Genomic DNA, 20,219 nt, shown 5'->3' on the forward strand with positions numbered 1-20,219 from the left:
TGCTTTACTTTTAACTTGGGCAAATTAAAAAGAAGAACAAAGAACTAGATGTCTCAGCCTAAATCTTCTTTGGAAGCAGTGGCTTAGCTGCAGCCACTCCTCCAGTTTTCAAGCAAGATGAGCAGCTGTTTTGGCCTTTACATGCTTGTAGATTCACAGCTTGTTCATCACAGGCTAAGGTGGCAGAGAGCTCCAGTTCTAGCTGGTAGGGAAGGAGCTTTCATTCTTCCAATCAGTAACAAAAAGCAAGCTAAAACAGGAGCTGTAGGACATGTTGTGCCAGGTTAATTGGCACTGCACTGTTAAGTCGTTCAACATTTGCTGAAAATCATTCCTTTGGGTTATTTCTTTTACTAGCAAATTCCTGGTTATGTTACGCTCAGGCAATCTTGTTAATCTGGGCTGGTTTCAACTCGTAAGTAACTGTGACTAGATTACTATAACCTCCATTGCACATTTAAAAGATGTTAGTGGGAATGGGCTGGTGGCACCCCTAACAATCAGTTACTCAACTTTGCACCCTGATGTAGATACTATAACTTCACCAGATTTTAAGGCTTTGATTTGCAGTTTCCTATCACAAATGTCTGCCTTGGGGTGATCTCTGCTAGCAAACTTCAGGAAACACAGTCCAGTCATTTCTTAAAAGGACACTGCAGAACAAGTACTTCTTGTGGCAGCTGAAGTTACTGAAGTTACAAAAACAGGTTCCTTGGGACCATCTCGTGCGTGGTTTCTCTAGTGCTGTACGACTGAGTTTCTTCCTTCCCCTTAATGGAGGCAAAATTTTTTCTTCCTTCTTCTATCAGTGCACCTATTTTCTAAAAATATACAAGACCATAACAGCTCAGGGTCCTTCACCCCTCTTAACTAGCCAACAGATTACAAAGTCACTTGGGGTGGTGGGACAGAAGTTGACAAATACCCAGACACAAAATATAATCAAATCAGAATATAATCACACTTTCTCGGAAAAAAACAGGCTAAAAGGAGACACACAAACTAGTAGACACACAACCTAAAAGTCCACATCAACTTCACAGATCATGTCTGCAATGAAATCTGCAAGGACGTGAAAGTGGCAGAGAGAGGCAGGTAGCTTGTCAGGGGTGTGTGTTGTGCTCACTCAGGTTTGGGCAAGACATGAGTGTTTTATTTTTTAATTATATTTATTTTGTACTTGCATACCTGCAAGAAAACCACCACTAGAATCTTTGAGGTTGCTACTGGGTCTGTGGGAGCGTGGGGTGGAAAAAGCATTGTTTTCCTGAACTTGCAGCTCTTTCCTGCTGCAAACTACACGGGGAAGAAAGCTCAAGAGTGAAGTGGATGGTATCTGCCTCTTCTGGTGCCTAGACAAGGAGAGAAGCACAGCCTGCTGGAATTGGAATGGGCTGCGAACAGTGCAGTGCCAGGTCAGTTAGGCAAGGGGATTATACTGAAACTTTCAATTGCCATATGCTGACAAGGATATTTGAGTTAGGAAAGAAAAAGGGAACAAAGTAGAGACGAAGGAAGTTTGACCAGGATCTGTGGTGCAGAGATGAACCGTGAGACTGTGAATGGAAGGAAGGGCCTGAGAAATGACAGTTAGAGGAGAGAGTGGAGAGCAGAAATAGATGAAAGAAATGAGGGGGAAAGCCTCTGTGCCTGACAGGGCATATTGCTAGGAATGAAACCCAAGATCCCTGGCTCAGCATTTCCCTGCTGCCAACAAACATCCACAAAAATGTTTCTGTAATGCTGGGGCTCCTGGAGGATGGTAACCAATTATTATAAATACTCTTTTATCTTTGCAGCTGAACTTTTGTTTGTTCACTAGCCTGTAGGGTTGGGGCAGGAGGGCTGGAGACTAAGCTGAAAGAGAGCAATATAGAACCTAACACCACACTGACAGAGTTTCAAAATTCAGGTTGCCCATGGGATCTGAACTTGCTCCCTTCCCATTTAGAGTTAAGTATAAAGATACAAATCTTTGCTAGGCACATCTTTTCCCCACAGGATTGGCTTACTCCCGAAGTAAACCAAACTGCATTTCTTTGACAAGCAGATTTTCAGTACTTTGTCTCATAATTCTCCATGTGGCTCCGTGCCTCACTGGCTGTTCATTGATGAATTCTTATTCTGAATAATGAATTATCAACTCCTTCTATTTATGGTGTTCATCACTGGAATACACAAGTATGGACAGATCCACAAAAGTAACAGCTTTCAGTCACGTAGCCAATCTTTAAATTTTTCATTTATTACTTTGAAAGAAAAGCTTAATTTCCCAGGTAGCTTGTGTAAAATAGATACCCTCATAGGTACACATTTACAATCCAAAGATCTGAGAACAGGAACAGTCAGACCTCATGTATCTGGATTTCTAATTTTACAAAGTCATCTAAGAAGTCATAAGAGAGAAATGGATTCCAGGAAAAATATTTGATACAAATAAAAGCAGGGAGACCATCATTGCCTCCTACGACCTGGAGAGCAAAAAGACAAGACAGGCAAAGCAATATGCATAGAAAGATAGGCAGAGAAAGATAAAGCTATTAGCAAAGGTGGGGCTTGGATTAGAACTAAGTCCCGCTCCAGCATCTATCCATTCACCCTCTCCCACATAGCCACAGAGGTCTTCTCTAACAGCTCCTATTGACATATCTCAAGAGTTTTTAATGACTAATGTTAAGAAAAAATAGAGGCTTATGCCCTACACAAGGAGCTGTATTATCCCCAATTTACAAAAGAGGGAGACTGAGGCATGAAGCAACCTCATCTCTTCTCTCACTTAAACACATAGTGGGGACTGAAGGCAGAGTTGTTCCTTCATTTCCTCACCAGAAAAGTGATCACCTTGCATTTTGCTAGTATAAAATATTAAGATTCTTTAGTAATTTTCTTCTCAGGTGCTGCATTTCTATGGAAACATACCTTTTTAAGGTAGCATAAAAATGCTGACTGCTTTTAAAAACTCCATTTTACTTACCTGCCTTTTACTGCCATAACTGTTTCTATGGAAACTAGAACTGGCCATGATTCAGTCCTACAACATGAATTCTCACTTGTCAGTTTTACATTAAAGTGCCACCTTCAAAGTCCTTTAATAAACCAGTAATAATTGTGTTGCCTAATGAGTTTTCAAATTAAACAAAACAAGAAAGTGCGCTTTCACTGCATGCTCCACACAATATTTTGTGGGTGTGGTCTAAGTCTAAGAATTTTAACAGTGTGCATGATATGACTCTCTTGGTTAAGGATATGATCTTTAAACAGAGAGACAGTTTATTAGCAGTAAAAGCCCTAGTGTATGTAGTTAGACTTACATAAAGGTGACTTATACCAATATGGGTATGTCTAGACTGCTGTCACAGAAGCATACTGTAGAGATACTGAGTAAAGGGGTAAATCAATCTACAGTGAGCTCTGTGCTCCCACAGCTAGCTGGGGTACTTCTGTCCAGGCATATGCATATGGTATTCCCTGTAGGTACAAGAGGGGGAATGCACTCAACCAGAGTAAGTGTTAGTCTGTGTTGGGTGGCTACCGTGGAAAAAATAAAGCATGCAAGCTTAAGGCACACCTATTCCATACAGTTATTCAGAATTAGAATGTGTAACCTAAAGATAGGCTCCTCCATTAATTTTACCTTAACCTTTCACTCATGTAAAAACTGTAGGCTCCCTTGTGTTCATTCATTATTTCCCTGAGTTAACTCAAGCGAGAAAAATCCCTTTTCCCTGTTCTTGGAGAGCAATCCCCAACAGAATGCACTCTCCATCACAAGAGTCCAGTATGGCCAGCAAGGACCAACTTAAAAACTTCCAAGGACAGGTTCTTTCCGGAGTGACTTATCTGTCTTTCCTGAGATAAATTCCTCCTACCTCATCTCTGAGGCTTTGCAGTTGACCAGTGCTTTTAAATTCCAACAGGGGTAGGGCAGAGAGGGCAGACACTTTGTGTCTGCATCAACCTCTAATGCACAGAAAATAGGTGGCTAGGGGTTTTAGGCAGACTTTACACATACAAACACATCTAAAACACAGGCAGTGCAGCATCAAAGTTGGAGGCAGTATAGAACCTGTTAGAAGCTGCATGTATGACTATACAGGCTGCAAAGGACAAACACGTAATCCTATTTTGGTATGATTTTATTTTAAAGAGACCCTAAAAAGCAACATGATTCTCCAGACTATCTTTTCCTCCAATATTTAGCTGAGCAGAGCTCCTCCCAAAACTCATCCAGCCCACACACTTGGCTGACACCCTCAGAAGAACCAGGTCTGTCTTTCTTCTAACCTGAGAAAGGAAATCACCTTTCCCACTGAGCTAACAGACTTCTTTTAACCCTTTCCCAGCAAAATCAGCTTCTGCTAATACGGAACATTTTAAGAGAATGAACAAGCCAGTCTCTTAAATTAGATGCCATGCTCTTTCATATGGTCCAAGACACCACATGCTTTCCTTTTAAATATCCTCAAACTCTTGCCAAGTAGGTGACTTGTCCATAATCAAGCAGCAACATATGGTTAACTCCTGAAGCGAGTCTGAATTTAGGAATCAATATTCCAAACTAATTCTTCCATAGATACCTTTTGGTTTTAAGCATCACTTCAAACTGATCAGTAATCAGACCAGGAATCTGAAAAGTGAATCTCCCCTGTGGCCAACCAGGCCTTTCTGTAGGCATAAACTAAAGTTGTAATTCCCTCAGTACCACTTCAGTCAGAATCTGGACTTCTTTCCCTGATTTCCAGAGACATTCAGGGGCATTGGTGGGGGCAAGGCTTCTACAACTCTTTCTTAATCCTCTTCTCTTTTATTTGCTTCTGCACGGGTACATCTTTTCCATATCTGTTCAGGCCCATACTAAGATCTGACTAGAAGGTACCCAACTCGGAACAGCAACACTAGGAGTAGGGCAGTCTGCAGGGAAACCAACTATTGAGCCCTGCAGCAAGTAGGTAATTTACAGTAAAAGAATGATTCATACATAGTTTTCCACTATGGACAAACACACCATCTCTTTAAGGCCAGAGTTTTCCACAGGCCTCTGAATGCAAATGCCAAATATTTTGTCATGCCTTTCTCTTAGCCTATATCTCACTGCAGCCAGGGCTTGGAATGAGGCATATAACAACAAACCAGAGATCTGGCACACATGGGGCTACTCACTGGCTTTCCTCATGCACATGGTTTATTTTTCCCTGCCATGTCAATCCTTATAGGGCTTTACCACTACATCTGCCTCCTGGGAGTCTGCTATTTCAACTGTTACAGGGAAGGTGCAAAGGAAACAGGAAGGATACGTTCAATCCTTTCTACTCTTTTCAAGTTAAAGGTCTCACCACCATTAATTAAACAGATTAATTGAACAGCCAAGACCCTGCAGCGGCAAGCCCTTTAAGGGTAAATACTTAACAGCTCCGGGCTTTGAACTGTGGCATGTAACGGAGTTGTGATTATTCCAGATCAAACATCTTGCATAATAACTTTCTTTAGGGCAATGTTATTTCATCAATGTCTTGTGTTCCTCTGCAAGCACAGATATGGATAGTATTTTTCCCCAAAGGTGACAAGGAATAGAAGACACAAAAGGCAACAGGGAGCGCAAAGGTTACAAAGGGTCTTGCTAGCTTTCGTATTTTCTTTTCCAAAGCATCTGATTTATGGTTTACCATTTGTGATGTAGGAAGCAATTTAAAAATAAACAGCAAAACAGTGGCTAATTTTGAGGATTCTGAACAGAATCCACAACAACATGCATCAGTAGTGCACACGGTAGCCAGGGGAATCCAGACATGCTTGACAACCAGTGAGCAAGGTTGCCGGATGGGGAAGGGATGCAGGACCCCATTCCTGAATTTTTCTTTTCAGAGAGAGGTGAGGATTGCTTTAATAGTGGGAAAGCTGTGCACATTCAGAAATACATATTTATAGACATGGGTACACCAACACTGCCAGGAAGAAAAGGCAAATCTTAAATCTTTTGTGGTTTCTTGCATGTGCTTTCTCTAGCTATTACAAGGTATACATAAAAAGAAAGATCCACAGCTATTACCATATGGAAAGATCACAAGATCAGTCTTTAAGCCAGAAAAACATGTCCTGACGTGACCACTGCTGTAAACAGCACTCTTTAGCAATGACTTTTCTTTCGGGCTCACTGGATGTAAATGTGAGGATGGCCAAGTCACATCTTACTGCAGGGAAAGAACCCAGTTTCTTTTCCAACTCCCCTGCTGTATTAGGATGTCCAGAATCAGTTTGATACAGCTTTCACTAGGAATAGCAAGGAAGTCAGCAAGAATATTAAAACAAGTATTTGGACAACTTCTCTGAAGCTGGACAAAAACAGCATTTGGAGAATCAGAATGCTCTTTCCCCCCCCCCCATCTAGATCATACCAGGTAATAGCAGCTTTTCAGGGCCTCTCAACCTCTCCTTCTTCCCTCCTTTATCCTGAATGGACCAGAACAAATGTATCATCTTCTCTCTTTAAAATGCCATATAATATCCTTCCATAGTTCTGACAACATCACTGTTACTCTCCAGCAGTTCCAAGACACGGTGCATCACCACTTCAGCCAGAGAGGGGTTGTAGCTCTGCCGAACACAACTCAGGACATGAAGGAAATGGCAGCCTTTTTCAGCATCTGCAGAAAAAAAAGGAAAATGTAGCCAGGCGTGGAGGAAAGACTTCAGTCTAACTGCCTCTTTTTAACTTATTATAATCCAGATTAGTTATAAAAAACCCACAGCTGTTGGAGAGAAAGAATACCCTAGGTACTAAAGCAGAGATGCATGTATTCAGAGGGAAGAGAGCCAGTCTGTGCTTACAGTTCTCCAATTATCAACTGTTCCCACTGACTTTTCTGGGAAGTGTCAGGGCTGTAACACTAGTAATAAGGGTGAAAGATAAGCAGTCTTGCAGACTTTAATATACAGGGCTCATTCAGTACAACCTGATGATGAGGTTAATAACTTAAGGGTACCTCCACTGTCCACCTATGCAAGCCATCCAGTCTCTGCAACTGCAGAAGAAACCGAATGAAAATCCTTTAGCTCATCCACAACTTCAAAAACGTGTATAACAGAAGGCCCGTGGCCAGAACCTGTAACTGCTGGCCCAATGCTGGCATCTTGTGGAAAAACTGCTACAGTGCAACTTTCATTCACCTAGCAATGCAACCCCATTCCCGCACTTCAGACTACTCAGGGGAGTAGAAAGTCACAGAACTTCAGTATCAAATTTTATCTCCCTTTAAGAGAAATGAACCCTGAAAATGTACAAGAGAACAGAAATGTAAAAATAACCCCCTCTCCTAGACGGCAAGCCAGAGACAAAGGTCCTTAATGGCTGCAGTATTGCACACTGCTACTGTGTGCCTGGTGGAGCCGTCATTTGAAGCAGAGCTGTCCCAGTCAGCGTTTCCTCCAACAGACCCTGTAAACCCACTAATCATCAGTGCTGCAGGCTCCCAGTCTCCCCAAGTGCTGAACTCCACAACAGATTTATTTCTCCTCTGTGGCTAACAATGGAAAACTAGCATAAATGAGACACATCAGCACAAACAACTTTCCTTCTCCTCAGCCCTCAGCATACATGACGTAAGGTAAGTTTGATAAAGGTACTGAGAAATTGCCATGGGCCAGGGAGGTCCCTGTATTTTGTTGTTGCTGCCTTGTTTTTTATTTTTGCCAATCTCTACTCTACAATCAGCTGAGCCCCAGAACTGCCTTAGAAGCTGCTGAGAAAAGTCACTAGTAGATAGGAGGCAACACTGAGCATTGGTAAATACACAGTTCAGCCTAATTCCTATTGGGCTGGGAATCAGGCAAAGATATTTCTTTAGAAGTCAGTGATCCAGCATGATAAAAGATGTTTGGGGCTGGTAGCCAAAAATGCATCCACCACCCTAGACTGGTTAAGTGCAGAGAACAGAACAATGCTTCTACCTGGTCATAGTGACTGTTGTTGCAAAGTGGGTAGCTGCATTTTGCATTAGTCATAGGTTTGTCATAAGACGGTGAAAGTGCCCATCCCTGATCTACAGTAACTTAGCTTAGTCTCAATGAATTAGATTAGTGACTCAAGTGTTACCCAACAGTACAACACATACTTTCCTCCTAGATGCTGGTAGAAAATAGCATTTTGGGGTAGCTGCAGGTGTGTACAATCATTAAGTAACCCAGAAACATGCCTAGTCTATGGCCCAGCTTTGAGGGAATACAATCCTTGCAGCAGAGTGATGCTGTCCCTCTTCCACTGACGTACTGGGTTCTAGCTTTTGTCCATCAGCTGAGGTAAGCCAGGCTGTGATTAACTGTCTTGCCTGACTACCAATATCAGAGAGGACAGAGTTATAGAACTACCACTATTTGCCCACTGGGACCATTCTGACATATTAAATTTAACTTGTGGTTCTGTTTTTTCCATCTTTACTATTAGTCTCATCTAAGCCTAAAACCTGAGCAAATTTGTCAAAAAAACCCCAAAAAAATAAAAAAAAACAACAAAAAAATCTGGACTAAGTCTACCATTTTCCAGTTCAGTCTGGAGTAAAAATGTACTGTTATCATTTTCTGGCTATCTTAAGTCTCTGGGTAGACCCACAGTGGCATCGCATGAGGGCATTTAAGATCAGACTGTTTGGAATTAAAATTGGAGCCAAGAACTAGGATTGTCATGTAGGCATATTACAGATCAGGGTTTGTGGAGCTCTGACTAGGCATGCTGAGGATTTTTTAATATGTATAATAGTTCCAGCCAGCTGGGTTGGGCCTGAGAATGTGTCACAACTAAATCAATGGGGTGAGGCATTGCCTTGAAAACTGGCAGAGAAATAACTCATTGGAGAGAAGAGCTTGGTTTATCATAAATCAGTCTTCCTGTCATGGAAGATTAATATTACTCTTGAACGAAAATGGGTGGGAATTTCTTGCAACAAACAAGCAAAAGCCCTTGAGGTATTACCATGTTCTTACTATCTCACTACGAGCCTGCTCACTAGTCAAGGCCAAGCGGGTGGCTAAGACTGCCATCCCACCAGCAGAGGGGGTCCGACAGTCACATTGAGCTCTGCGCTCCTGCGTCATTCAGTGACAATAAAAATAGCCGCAGTATCCCGTTGGTTTTGATGGAAGCTTCTTGGCTTTCCTTCTCAAAATCTTCTATTACCAGTGACCAGGACATTGAAACGGTCCTTCTGAAAACTAGCAAAGAGACACTGACCTGGAAATTGTCCTCTTTACAACAGGAAACTAAGTAGGTGGAAGGCTTCAAGGAGAACAAGAGGCTCTCTAAAGCAGTTGCTATTTTTAATCTGCTGACTGTGGAAAACATGGCTTTGAGGACTCCGAACTCTTGAAAGTCTTTTCTGTGACTGATCTACAAGTTACTCTCTGCTGTTGACACCTCCTGACTGAGAGAAAGAACTTCCCAACATCTCCTGTAGCACTGAGAGTAGTTTACCAGTGTGATAAAGTAGAAGAGGGGAGTTAACCACCAGGCAGTCACTCAGTGCCCTGTGTCAACTGTATACTGGTTCTGGCCTTACAGTGGCACAACTATAAAAAGCACCAAACAAACGGGTTCTCTGGAGAACTAGCTGATGTATAAAATGGACAGAGGAATGATTTGACTCTTACAGAGAAGATGTTTGTATTTGTTAATTGGATAAAAGACAAACAATGTGATGTTAACTTGTTGCACCGAAACAGCCTCAGGCAAATGACCCATCTTCATCTGCATGCCCAGTGACATCTACTCCCTCCATCCCACAAACATACAGAACTTCTACCTCCACCTACAAACCTTGTCTACAATTGTACCACTGCTTAAGGTAGCCAGCTGAAAACTCAAAAATAATACGACTTCACTTAGCCTTTTTTCACTGCAGGATAACCATCATATGCCTGGTCCTACAAGCAAGCTATCACTATGGCAATAAGATACAATAGGCTTGAGGGACAGGGATAACTCAGAAGCCACATGAGGTACATTATCTGAAAAGAAGTGGATTTTGTTAGACTGACATCCCTACCTGCAAAGAACAACCACCTGAGCTCTACTTGAGCTTAAAATCTATAGAGAATATCCTATTGACTTAAGTAAGTTTTACTGTTGACTTAATGGAGGCAGGGATTTCACCTTTCTGTATGGTCAATTTTGTGTCAACTCCCCTGTAGAAACTGAACTAGCAAGATTTGCTACTTATCCAGAGAGCAAAGCAACAGCTGCTAGGTGCTGACCTAACTTCATTACATTTGGCTCCTCCCAAAATCTAAGTATTCTCAAAAGATATAGATCTAAGATAATGGCTGCTTATTTCAGATTTGAGAGGTTTGCTTCCTGCTGGGCACACCTGCTCTTTCTCTCTCCATGCTCACAGGAAGCTCCTCTTGCACTCACATTTTTAGCTATACTGATTAGCTATACTAGCAACTCAGCTCTGAGTTCAAGGGTAAGGACAAGAAGCATATCTAATCCAACAGCAGGAGGAGATACTGTTGTCAATATATGAGCACCAGCTCATCAGAGCCCTGGTCACACTGCTACTTACGCCTGGGTTTTCGACAGTCTTCTTTAATCACATCAAGGGTCACTTTAAGCAGCTCCTTATCATGGTCAGTCACCTGGAGGAAACAGAAGAAACTGGCAATTTATAGCAGTCTATTTCACAGTAGATGGCATGGCTGTTGAAAAGCAATCCAAGGCCATGATGTATTCTAAACTAACACTGTCATAACTACAGTCTGCATTATAGACTGCTTCCAAGACTAATAATGAATGTTACATCTTCAGTTATTATTTTTAGTACCATTAGCAGCATCCAAGAGTTAGGTGAAGAACATGATATACCAGAATTCAACCCAAAGGAGGGTGACCAACTCAGTAGAACACCAAGTTTCAACCCACTGCAATAAAGAGAACTGTCCCAGGTCCCAGGCTTCAGCATGCTCAGCTGTGTCAGCACAGTTTGACAACCCAGTGAACACAGACTGCTCTTGGAACAGCAGCAGTGCCTAAGTCTGGTGCTGAGTTATGAAAAGAACAACTCACTGGGTGATAGAGAGGTAAAAGTATCAGTGAAGTAAGCTGCAGATAAGACTTTTGAGTAAACAGGCAGCACTTGGATGTCCAGCTTCTCTTTCTGAAACATTTCTACTGTTTCTACTGACTATGAAAGACATAACCCTGATCTTGTTTGCAACCACAGCTCAGTTTCTTACATGGTATAAGTCCTTGGAGCTACTAGGTTTCTGGAAAACCAGCCCTTTTTCTTGTAGCATCCTTATTGCTTCCTTAAAAACATTGTGAATCCTTCTGGAACTGGAGTCACTTTTTGACTTCACCTGGATGGGAAGAAAGGAATGAAGCAGATGGTGAGAAATCTCAGCTCAACTAAAGTTACCAGCAAAAGCTCCATATGCTTTCAAGAGCAAGAGGACTTCAGGTGATTTTGTTACACATTTTTCTTCATTTAGTGATTCACAAATCATATCTGTTATGTATGAACTAACCAACATCCCTAAGCTTTAAAAAACAAATAAACACTAGAAACTTGTGCTATTCTTAAAGGAACCATAAATCTCCGAACTGCCTTCTTTGTATTTAGCAGCTATTTGATTATGTACTGAGAAGTCACTTTTGGAATAGACTTGTTGCTCACAGAGCATTTGACTGTTTAACTAATCACTCTTTGCTCATATTCAGAGTTTTCCTGGTAATAAGAGTAGGAAGACAGGGAGATCAGTGCTTTGTATGGTGATACTCAGGAGGAATCCAAGTGCTGGGGATTAGATTCCCATCTCCTGATTTTAAACTGAGGAAGTAATACAAGCAAAAGGAGGAAACTGGCAAGAACAGTATTTGTTTCTTGTCCCCTTTGTTTCCAAATTTTTACACAGGTTCTGGTCATGCTCTTAAGAGTTTCTCCACAGCCTAATAAAATGAAAGGATAAAGAGCATACAAAAAATTAAGACAGGTATATGAGATAAGGGAACAAAGGATTCAGTTTTGAAGGCAGGTGGGAAACAAGTCTCTTGTGGAAGGAGAACAATGTGCCTGGAAGTCCATAAATGAGGAGGTTATTTAGAACAAAGGGTTCTGTCTTTGGGATGCATCTAACAGAGCAGGAAGGAAGAAAAGGGAGAAGAAAAATCAGGGAAAAGCAGGGTTTGTTTGGAAGTAGAGCTGAGCTAAGACAGTGGAATGACAGCTAGGGAAGCGGAAGGAAACAATAAGTTGTGGAGAGGAGAAAGTATGGGTAGATAAGAGCAAGACCATGACTTACTCTTCTCCATCTCTATATGTCCTGCTATGTTCTTCAGCCTCCCACTTGTCTACACAGACTGGTTCAATTCCCCAATGGTTTCCTCATCTGTTGGGAGAACACTGTGCTCCCTGTGGTTTTCTTTGAGAACAGAGCTAAACTGCTTCCCACAAACCAACACGATAGCTAGAACCACACCAGGGCAACCAAAGCAATATTTGCCAAGCCATTTTTTCAACTATCACCATAAATGCTCCCACCCTGTTCTGAACAAAAGTATCAGACTTCACATATCCTACTTCACTCAGCAGAAGCACTCACAGAAGCCTTAGGAATGAAACAGGCAACCACCATGCACTGTAATGAATCCATAGGAATATGTGAAACAGACACCACATTAGCAATGGAAGAATATCTTTTCACAAAACATTTATTCAATCCGTTTCCAAGTCTCAAGTGAAACTCCAACTGCTTCTAAGCCTGGAAGCTGATGTGCCTAACTGGGAATAGTTCAGAGATGCAATAGGGATATTAGCATGCATCACAAATTTCTCTATCCCCTTCCTCCAGCTAATCCTCAATATTTCCACAGGTCATAATCACATCTCTCCCTTTCTCTGTCTCACAACAGCTAACTGTCTTTTTCCTTTCAAATCAGCAGTCAAAAATAATTGCCTAATAGTTCAGGGTAATTAACATAGAACAATGGCTCAGTTCAGTTTTGTCTTTCTGTTCCAGACTGAAGAACTTCAGTGCCCAAATGTTTGTCTGTCCCCCGTCCACCACATGTATATCAGTTTGGATAACAACAGACACTGCTTCTAATTACAAACTTGACTGTACATCTGGACACCATTCCAGTCAGAGTGTTAACACCACTGTCATGTTTCTCCTCATAGTCCCTCTTCTGATGAACTGAAGGAACAAACATAAAATGTAGCAGGAAGGGTTAAGTGAAGAATGAATATTTTCTCATGGAAATGCACATTCTCATAGCCATATGTAAAATGAAGAGACTTTGCATCTCACTCAAATGCAGTAATAAATCCTCAAGAATCTAAGAAACTGCTAGCAAAGCAACCACCTCAAGACTCTGATCAATTTTTAATGTGAAAGCAAACGTTTGGGGAGGAAAAAAGATAAAAATATCTCCAAAGAAGCACGATAATTATTCAGTTTGGCTCAACACTGAGATCCCGTCAGAAAGGGAGATAATTAAAAACAGACTCTGTGTGAACTGACACACAGCTCAGCCTGGATGGATACTGAAACAGAATCACTAAGAATGCAAGTCAAGGCATTGACAGAGTGAAGACAGAGAGGCAGGCTTGGGAGCAAGAAAATAGGAAAGCAGCTGCTATATATCAGCACCCTCTCATATGTGCTGGAGAGTCCAAGGGAAAGGGCTCCATGGAAGAAGGACTGCTCCTGAAGAACAAATGAGGGCTCCTGCCCTCTTCAGGGGCTTTAATATTATCCTGAAATGACAAGAAAAGTTGTCAAAAAAGGGGTTTTTCCTAGTGTGCTCTAGAATATGCTTCCTCCTCTCCATCCCTCCAAGTAAAGCAACAATTGAGGAATTTCTTTGTGAACACAATCTAAAGTTAAGTAATCTGTTCTTTTGGTCCACGCCAAATATCTCCACCATCTCATCCTGCAAATTCATAATAGTAATTCTTTCCAATACCTTATCACTTTCTTTTATGCCAAACCAGGTCCTCATTTCCTCTGGACTTGAATCCCCCCTCACAGCCAATGTACACGTAGAGCTTTTGATTTAGTCTACTGAGCAAAAATCTAGAGGAGACTGAACGTGGGACTATACACAGAGAGAAGAAATCTAGGACTATGAATTCCTACGTGATTTCACATCCTTGCTTTTGTTTCAGGAGGAGATTGAAAAATGATTGCATTTCAACAGTTATAAAGTTGTATTGTAGCTGTTAATGTAGTTCCTTCTGAGTCACAGTTTATAAGCCTTTTACTTTTATGAAGCTTTTTATCTGAGAAATGCAGATATCAAGTAGTTTAACTGCTGATCCAAAGCACCAGCAAGATTTGAATCTGGATTTTGAATTTACCTCTCACAATGCTCACATTTCATTTTGCAAAGTGCCGCCCTTCAGCGTGCCTTTGTTTCAGGGTGCACAATTTCAGGTTCCCTGAAGTTCTGACAGCAGGGGATCTCCCCAAATTGGGTCCATTTCAAATAAATGAAACTGTACATCCAAACACAGGAGCATCCAAAAATCATTCATTGCTTTTGCAAAACATGTTTCCCCCCTGCCCCGGTGAGAGAAGCAGCTATTAAATAACAATTTTACTGTCACTACCCTCCCTCCCATGACCAGCCAAGGACTTTGTAGCAAAGCCAACAGAAGCATCCATGTCTCCAGAATTAAATTGGTATTTTTAATCAATATAGTCCATCTGATGGGTCTCACACAGCTTAGTGGGCTGGTGCTATGCAACCAGTTATTCTCAGATCTTTAAAACAAGACAAATCTCTGTACAATCAATAATAGGTCAAAGAGTGAAGTGGTACAGGAATTAATTAGTCACTCTGTTCAAAACACTGAAAGTATGTAACCTTTGGCTCATTATGAATCACAACACACCCTGATGGTGTTAAAAGTTTCCTGGTATAACCACACACGTGATTCTACTCATGAATTGCCTTCTGCAATTTCTCATGCCATGTTTAATCCTTGGCTCAGACAGGTGACAATTTTAGTAATAGTGATTCTGGACATGTCAGTCCTGAAGTCCTATAATAAGCTTTGCAATATACATATTTAAAGTAGCAGTGAAGCTTCCTCAAAAGGCAGGAAGACAAACACATAGCATCAAGAATGTATAATGCACTATGTTATACCTACAGTACAATGTACAGCATATATACAGTAAGTTTGAACAACACTGTAAGACTCTCTGCTTTAATTACTTGTCATTGCTGCCCTTGAGATAATATTCAAATCAAGAGAAGTAGAAACAGCAAAGTCTGGAAAGCACAACCCAAGTTACGTGTCCAAGCTAGTGACATACACAGACTGGAATGGTAATACTAAAATAGCACACACTATAGCTAATGCATGGAAGAAGTGCATAAAAATGGTTAATCAAGACTGGCTGGTTGCAAGTTGTATTTAATCCAGTTGAGAAACTGGATGGATCAAGTTCACATGTAGTTTTCTTTAAAAAAGGAACCAAAGGCTTTTCCATTTGCCAAACATAATTGCCTAAGTCCAGCAAGTACACTCCTTAGGTTCTCTAAGCACAAGATTACTTTTTCTGGTTTTGCTTGTAGTCTTCCTTGTGGTACCCACCCCTCCAGTCACAAAAGTAATTTGTTTTAAGGGATAAGGGAAAGGCTAGGGATAAAGGGGGCAATAGTTATGTGAAATAAAGTTCTACTGGGTTTAAAAATTGTAACAGATTTGTTAATTTTTAATTATTTCTTAAAACACCATGCCTTCCAATTCTCTTACCCATCCTCTGTAAACTATAAAATTAAATGTTCCCTAGTATATGTCTGAGCAGAGGACATGATTTGAGTTCTGCCATGTGGATCTGCTAGAGGGAAATTTAATCTGGAAAGCCAGAAGACTGCACTGCTGGGGAGCCATTAGAACTGGAACTAGGTATTGTAGGACATGTATGGGATGTGGACAGGGCTCAGGTACAGTAATGCTGAAAAGGAACAGAGACATGCTGCCTACAATCAAGCTATCCCAGCTACCTCTTTCCATCTTCACCCCCTGCTCCTCTCCACTGCCAGTGACTCCATAGCAGCTCACCACCTCCCTGGAGAAAATATTCCATGAGGAGATACCCTCCCACTATGATGAACACTGTGCAAGTACTTTAAAAGCTGGGAAAGAGGTGAAGGGGGTGCACCACATCTCCTAGGATCACAGGGAAAGAGAGAGAGAGGCAAGAAGAGTTTAGCAGCAACTGTGCTCTAGAACACTGGAATCAGGTTAAAAAAATTAAAGTTATACATCCAAATAACTCATCCTTTCACAGTCAGGAAAAATGCAAGAAGTGAACAAGTGTGTATATTGTGGTGTGGCCTAATTAGTTTGGTCCACTCATCTAGCTCCTGCTTTGCCAAATAGGCATGAAATAACATCATTCCACATTAGCAGCACTCTTTTTCCTTTTGGTTTGAGGAAGATCCAAAACAGAAGACTACAGAGGGAAAAAGAAAGGAAAAGAGACAGAAATCAGATTTATTACACTTATTTTTGTGGATCAAACTGGGTACTTGATCCTTTGCCAATTATGAGAACTGACACCTTCAAGCGACAGAGCAGAGGAACAACAAAATGCGTTTCTGGAGCATTACTAGGTGCTCCTCTTAAGGCATTCAGGTCACTTGACAACTGCAGGTTCTTTCTTATGCAAACATATATAACCCTGTTTGCAAGGAATTAATACCAAAGGGCAATATGGAGAACTGCAATTTCTAAATAAGCATCTGTGTGCCCAAATTCCTGGGACACACACTCACACCTGTGCATCAGGGTCAGGAGCAACTATTAGTTATTATGATAGCTCCTCGTGACTGCTAACAATGCTGATGTTACATTGGTTTTGTTGGTTTGGGTTTTTTGGATGGGTTTTTTTCATGCTTTTCTATGTTCTGCACCAGTTCCTACTTTAAATGGCTTTGCAAGTTATTCATCTTGATCTTTCTATAAATGCTGAAACTTCAAAGATGCAAGTTTCCAGTATTAGTCACAATGACCACTACTTCCTTGAATGTAAAGTGTTTAGGAACTTTTAATACTGTTCCAGCTAGTTTAGAAAAAATACCCTGTCCCATGTTGGATATTCTAGTATCAAACTTTTCTGTCAAAAATGAGAGTAACTCCTGTTATTGTTTATATCCATGCTTGCTTTAAAGCAAACAAAAAAAATACCTTTAATAAAAGGAAAAGAAACAGCTATCAAGAAGCAGCTAGCAGAAGCGGTTCAACAAGGCCAACAAGAATAGAGCCACTTTGCATTATTATTTGACATCATCTACAAGGGACTGAGTTTCGTGGGGGTTTTTAAGAATTAAACAAACATCAGACATTAACATAACATAGCACTTAACTTTACAGTGCATATCAGAATCAGGCAGTGCAAATGACTGCCATGGATTTATTTGTCTACAAAAACCCAAAAAGTAAACAAGTGAGTCACAACACTCTAGTTTAAGTTTCAGTTGTCTTTGGTAACATGGTAAAAGCCGTAACTGTTACTTTTGCAGAAATGTACCACTTTGCACCATTTGAGAATCTGGTTTGTACTTTATCCAAATATCACAGAGTAATATAAAGCCATTTTACAAAATGTTTTTTGTTCTATTTCCCATTCTGCAGTTGATCAAGAGCACACTATCTTACTGGAAAGTTTCTTAACATTTTGGCTACACTCAACTGCAGATAAACTGATTTCAATTAAATCCCACCTTCTGATCCTTTCAGTGTGGCCTTTCACAACTAGGGATTTCCAACAAGAGAAACATGTAGCAGGGAGCACTGTTCATCCACTCACTATAATCTCCTTTTGAAAGCTACATCTTCATCAATATTTTGAGCTTCAAATGAGAAACAAGACAAAGACTTTGTGCTCCCTTCTCCTGATCAAATTCAGGATCTCAAACCATCTGTCCCAAACAGCTCCAGCACCTTAAAGGGATCTCCTTTTTCTGATTCTGCCACTATTTACAGATCTAGATAAGTTAGTGCCTGTTGCAGACTGTAAGGTTACTCAGCCCTAATGCAAGATTACCCTTAACAACAGAATTTTCTCATATGGCTTTCTTCTGACCACTTTCATATGTCTCAACTCACAAGGTTTCTTCAAGCTCTGTAAATAATTCATGCATAAAGCTAAAGTACTTGTGGTTTTTGAATCCTCTGAAGGCAACAGTCTCTTATCTGGTTGTTTATGCTTAAAAAAAGTACATGTTATTATTTCCTTCCCACTAAAAACTTGAAACAGTTACATTCACTCACCTCCTGACAGCTGCGACTGGGTAGATGCACACCAGCCAGTGGCACCAGAGTGTCAATCGTTTCCAACTCCTGTTGGTAAAAGGTCTGAATTTTGTTTTCTAATAGAAAGCCTTTCACTTTCTCATGGAGCATATTGATTGAGAAATTCTGACCCTCCAAGTCACTGCAAGGATATATAGAACATGTCAAAAGGCAAGAAAAATACTATTAACATTTTTAGAACAATTACCTAAAGTTAGCCTGCTAGACTGGTTTTCAAAGATCAAAAGGTATTTTACTGTCTAAGAATCTGAATTTAAACCCTTAATTAAAACAGACCATTTTTACATGCAATATCCAACTGTTCCTCTTCAATCATTTGCTCTAACAATGTTGTAATTTTAAGATCTATAATCTCTGAAACCATGCTACATGCATCAGACCTGCCAAGAAGCATCCAGCTACCCTTAAACTGAATACAGGAATGGGTGTTTGACTCAGTTTATTGAGGCTATGTATTTGTGATTTGACGATGACAAGGACAGCAGAAGTTGAGAGCATTTTGATTGAGTAGCTCCTCATCCTTACACATAAAACAAAATCAGGCAAGGACACTCCTCTAAGGTGTTGACCTCACCCCCAAATCTTGCTCAAAACACCAGCTTTTTTTACTAGATGCAAGAGGTCTGTACACAGTATTTTACTACCTTCCTAATATTCACTTTGGTTCAGCACTGTACTTCTTTTCTCAGAATATGGACAGGTATCTCATCTGAATAGATCATCAATTATTTGGGAGAAAAGCAGGCTGCTACTGTATGGTTGTGCAGAGTCTAAATCATAGTCGGACCCTGTTCTATCTTTCTCTACAATCATTATAATAACAAATAAATGACAATAAAATCCCACACTTTGCCCCAAGACCAGTCTGGATACTGCATTTACCTCTGTCTGTCCTCAGGCCCTTGGAAAGGTTTATCATAAACTTCTCTATAGAGACAGGGGAGCTCCAGCATTCTTGAAATCTGAACATCACACACAGGATCATCCACTTTATCTGGAGCAGCAAAAACAACACACAAAGTTGGCCAGGGCTGCCATACCAATCTTTTAAGCAACATACCTGAGGCAGCACAACAGAGCTTCACATGCCAGTATTAAATTGGCAAATTTTGTTCACTGTTGTTTTTATAAAAACAAAACCACAAAGGCCACTCCTGCTTTTACAGTTTACAAGGAGGTAAATGACCTGTTGTGGTGCACTGCAGATTATGCTTTTGTCTGACACCTTATTTAACTGGAATTTATCGTCTCTATTTTACCTTCCAGCAGTCTTTATCTATTAGATGAAGTTAACACATAGTAAGGAGCTCTATTTGGGCCAAAGTGAAAGCAATTTAGAGGCTATTTGAATTGTGTCGCTCTCCGTTAATGAAACAATGGTATTATTACTAATCCTTGAATGGATTATATATTTATAAATCTTCTGTCTGGAAAGGAGGGTTGAATTCCCTCTCAGATTTAGCTACAGCTGAAAAATCTAGACTTTTTATCAGAGCTACACAGGGTTTTTAAAAGACAGGCTTCCCCCCACCAAAGAATCATTTCAGTATTGTCTCTGAAAGATTTCACTAGGGAAAACCAACTCTTACACAATAGCACAGACACTGAGGAGACGAGTTAGATAACTGGAAGCTCCTGGGGTGTAAACAGTGGGCTGCAGAACCCTGCTGCCCAAAGAGCTGTCGGATACAGGGGCAGCACCTGCATGCAGGTCTGTGCTCAAGTGACTGAAGATGAGGAGCACTTCTCAGTTATTCTGCAGAGCCAGAGAGTTTAGGAGAACCTGGGCTTCAGTGGTACAAGGCACCCATATGCTGCTGTCTGCCCACAGAAAGATGATACAGGCTATGACAAACTGCAACCGCTTCTCCAAAGCAGCCAATGCTCTTGATGAAGTGCAAC

General features: G+C 40.8%; 1 protein-coding gene across 8 annotated transcripts in view; it reads right to left on the reverse strand.

The window, feature by feature from the left end:
• STN1 (STN1 subunit of CST complex) overlaps positions 1 to 20,219 on the reverse strand; it is a 54,505-nt gene that overhangs the window by 3,894 nt on the left and 30,392 nt on the right. For 5 of the 8 annotated variants that reach the window (XM_049809677.1, XM_049809676.1, XM_049809675.1 and 2 more), the window contains 5 exons: positions 19,200 to 19,311; positions 18,276 to 18,438; positions 11,221 to 11,343; positions 10,551 to 10,623; positions 2,225 to 6,641 (listed from right to left, as the gene is read on the reverse strand). In XM_049809677.1, coding sequence (XP_049665634.1) covers positions 6,484 to 6,641; positions 10,551 to 10,623; positions 11,221 to 11,343; positions 18,276 to 18,438; positions 19,200 to 19,311 — 629 coding nt within the window. In that variant the 3' untranslated portion in view covers positions 2,225 to 6,483. Of the gene's footprint in view, positions 1 to 2,224; positions 6,642 to 10,550; positions 10,624 to 11,220; positions 11,344 to 18,275; positions 18,439 to 19,199; positions 19,312 to 20,219 lie in introns of those variants that run through there. The other 3 variants (XR_007507207.1, XR_007507205.1, XR_007507206.1) reach the window with 2 other exon arrangements.

Source organism: Accipiter gentilis, chromosome 9 (genome assembly GCF_929443795.1).
Source record: "Accipiter gentilis chromosome 9, bAccGen1.1, whole genome shotgun sequence".
NCBI classification, from domain to species: domain Eukaryota; kingdom Metazoa; phylum Chordata; class Aves; order Accipitriformes; family Accipitridae; genus Astur; species Astur gentilis.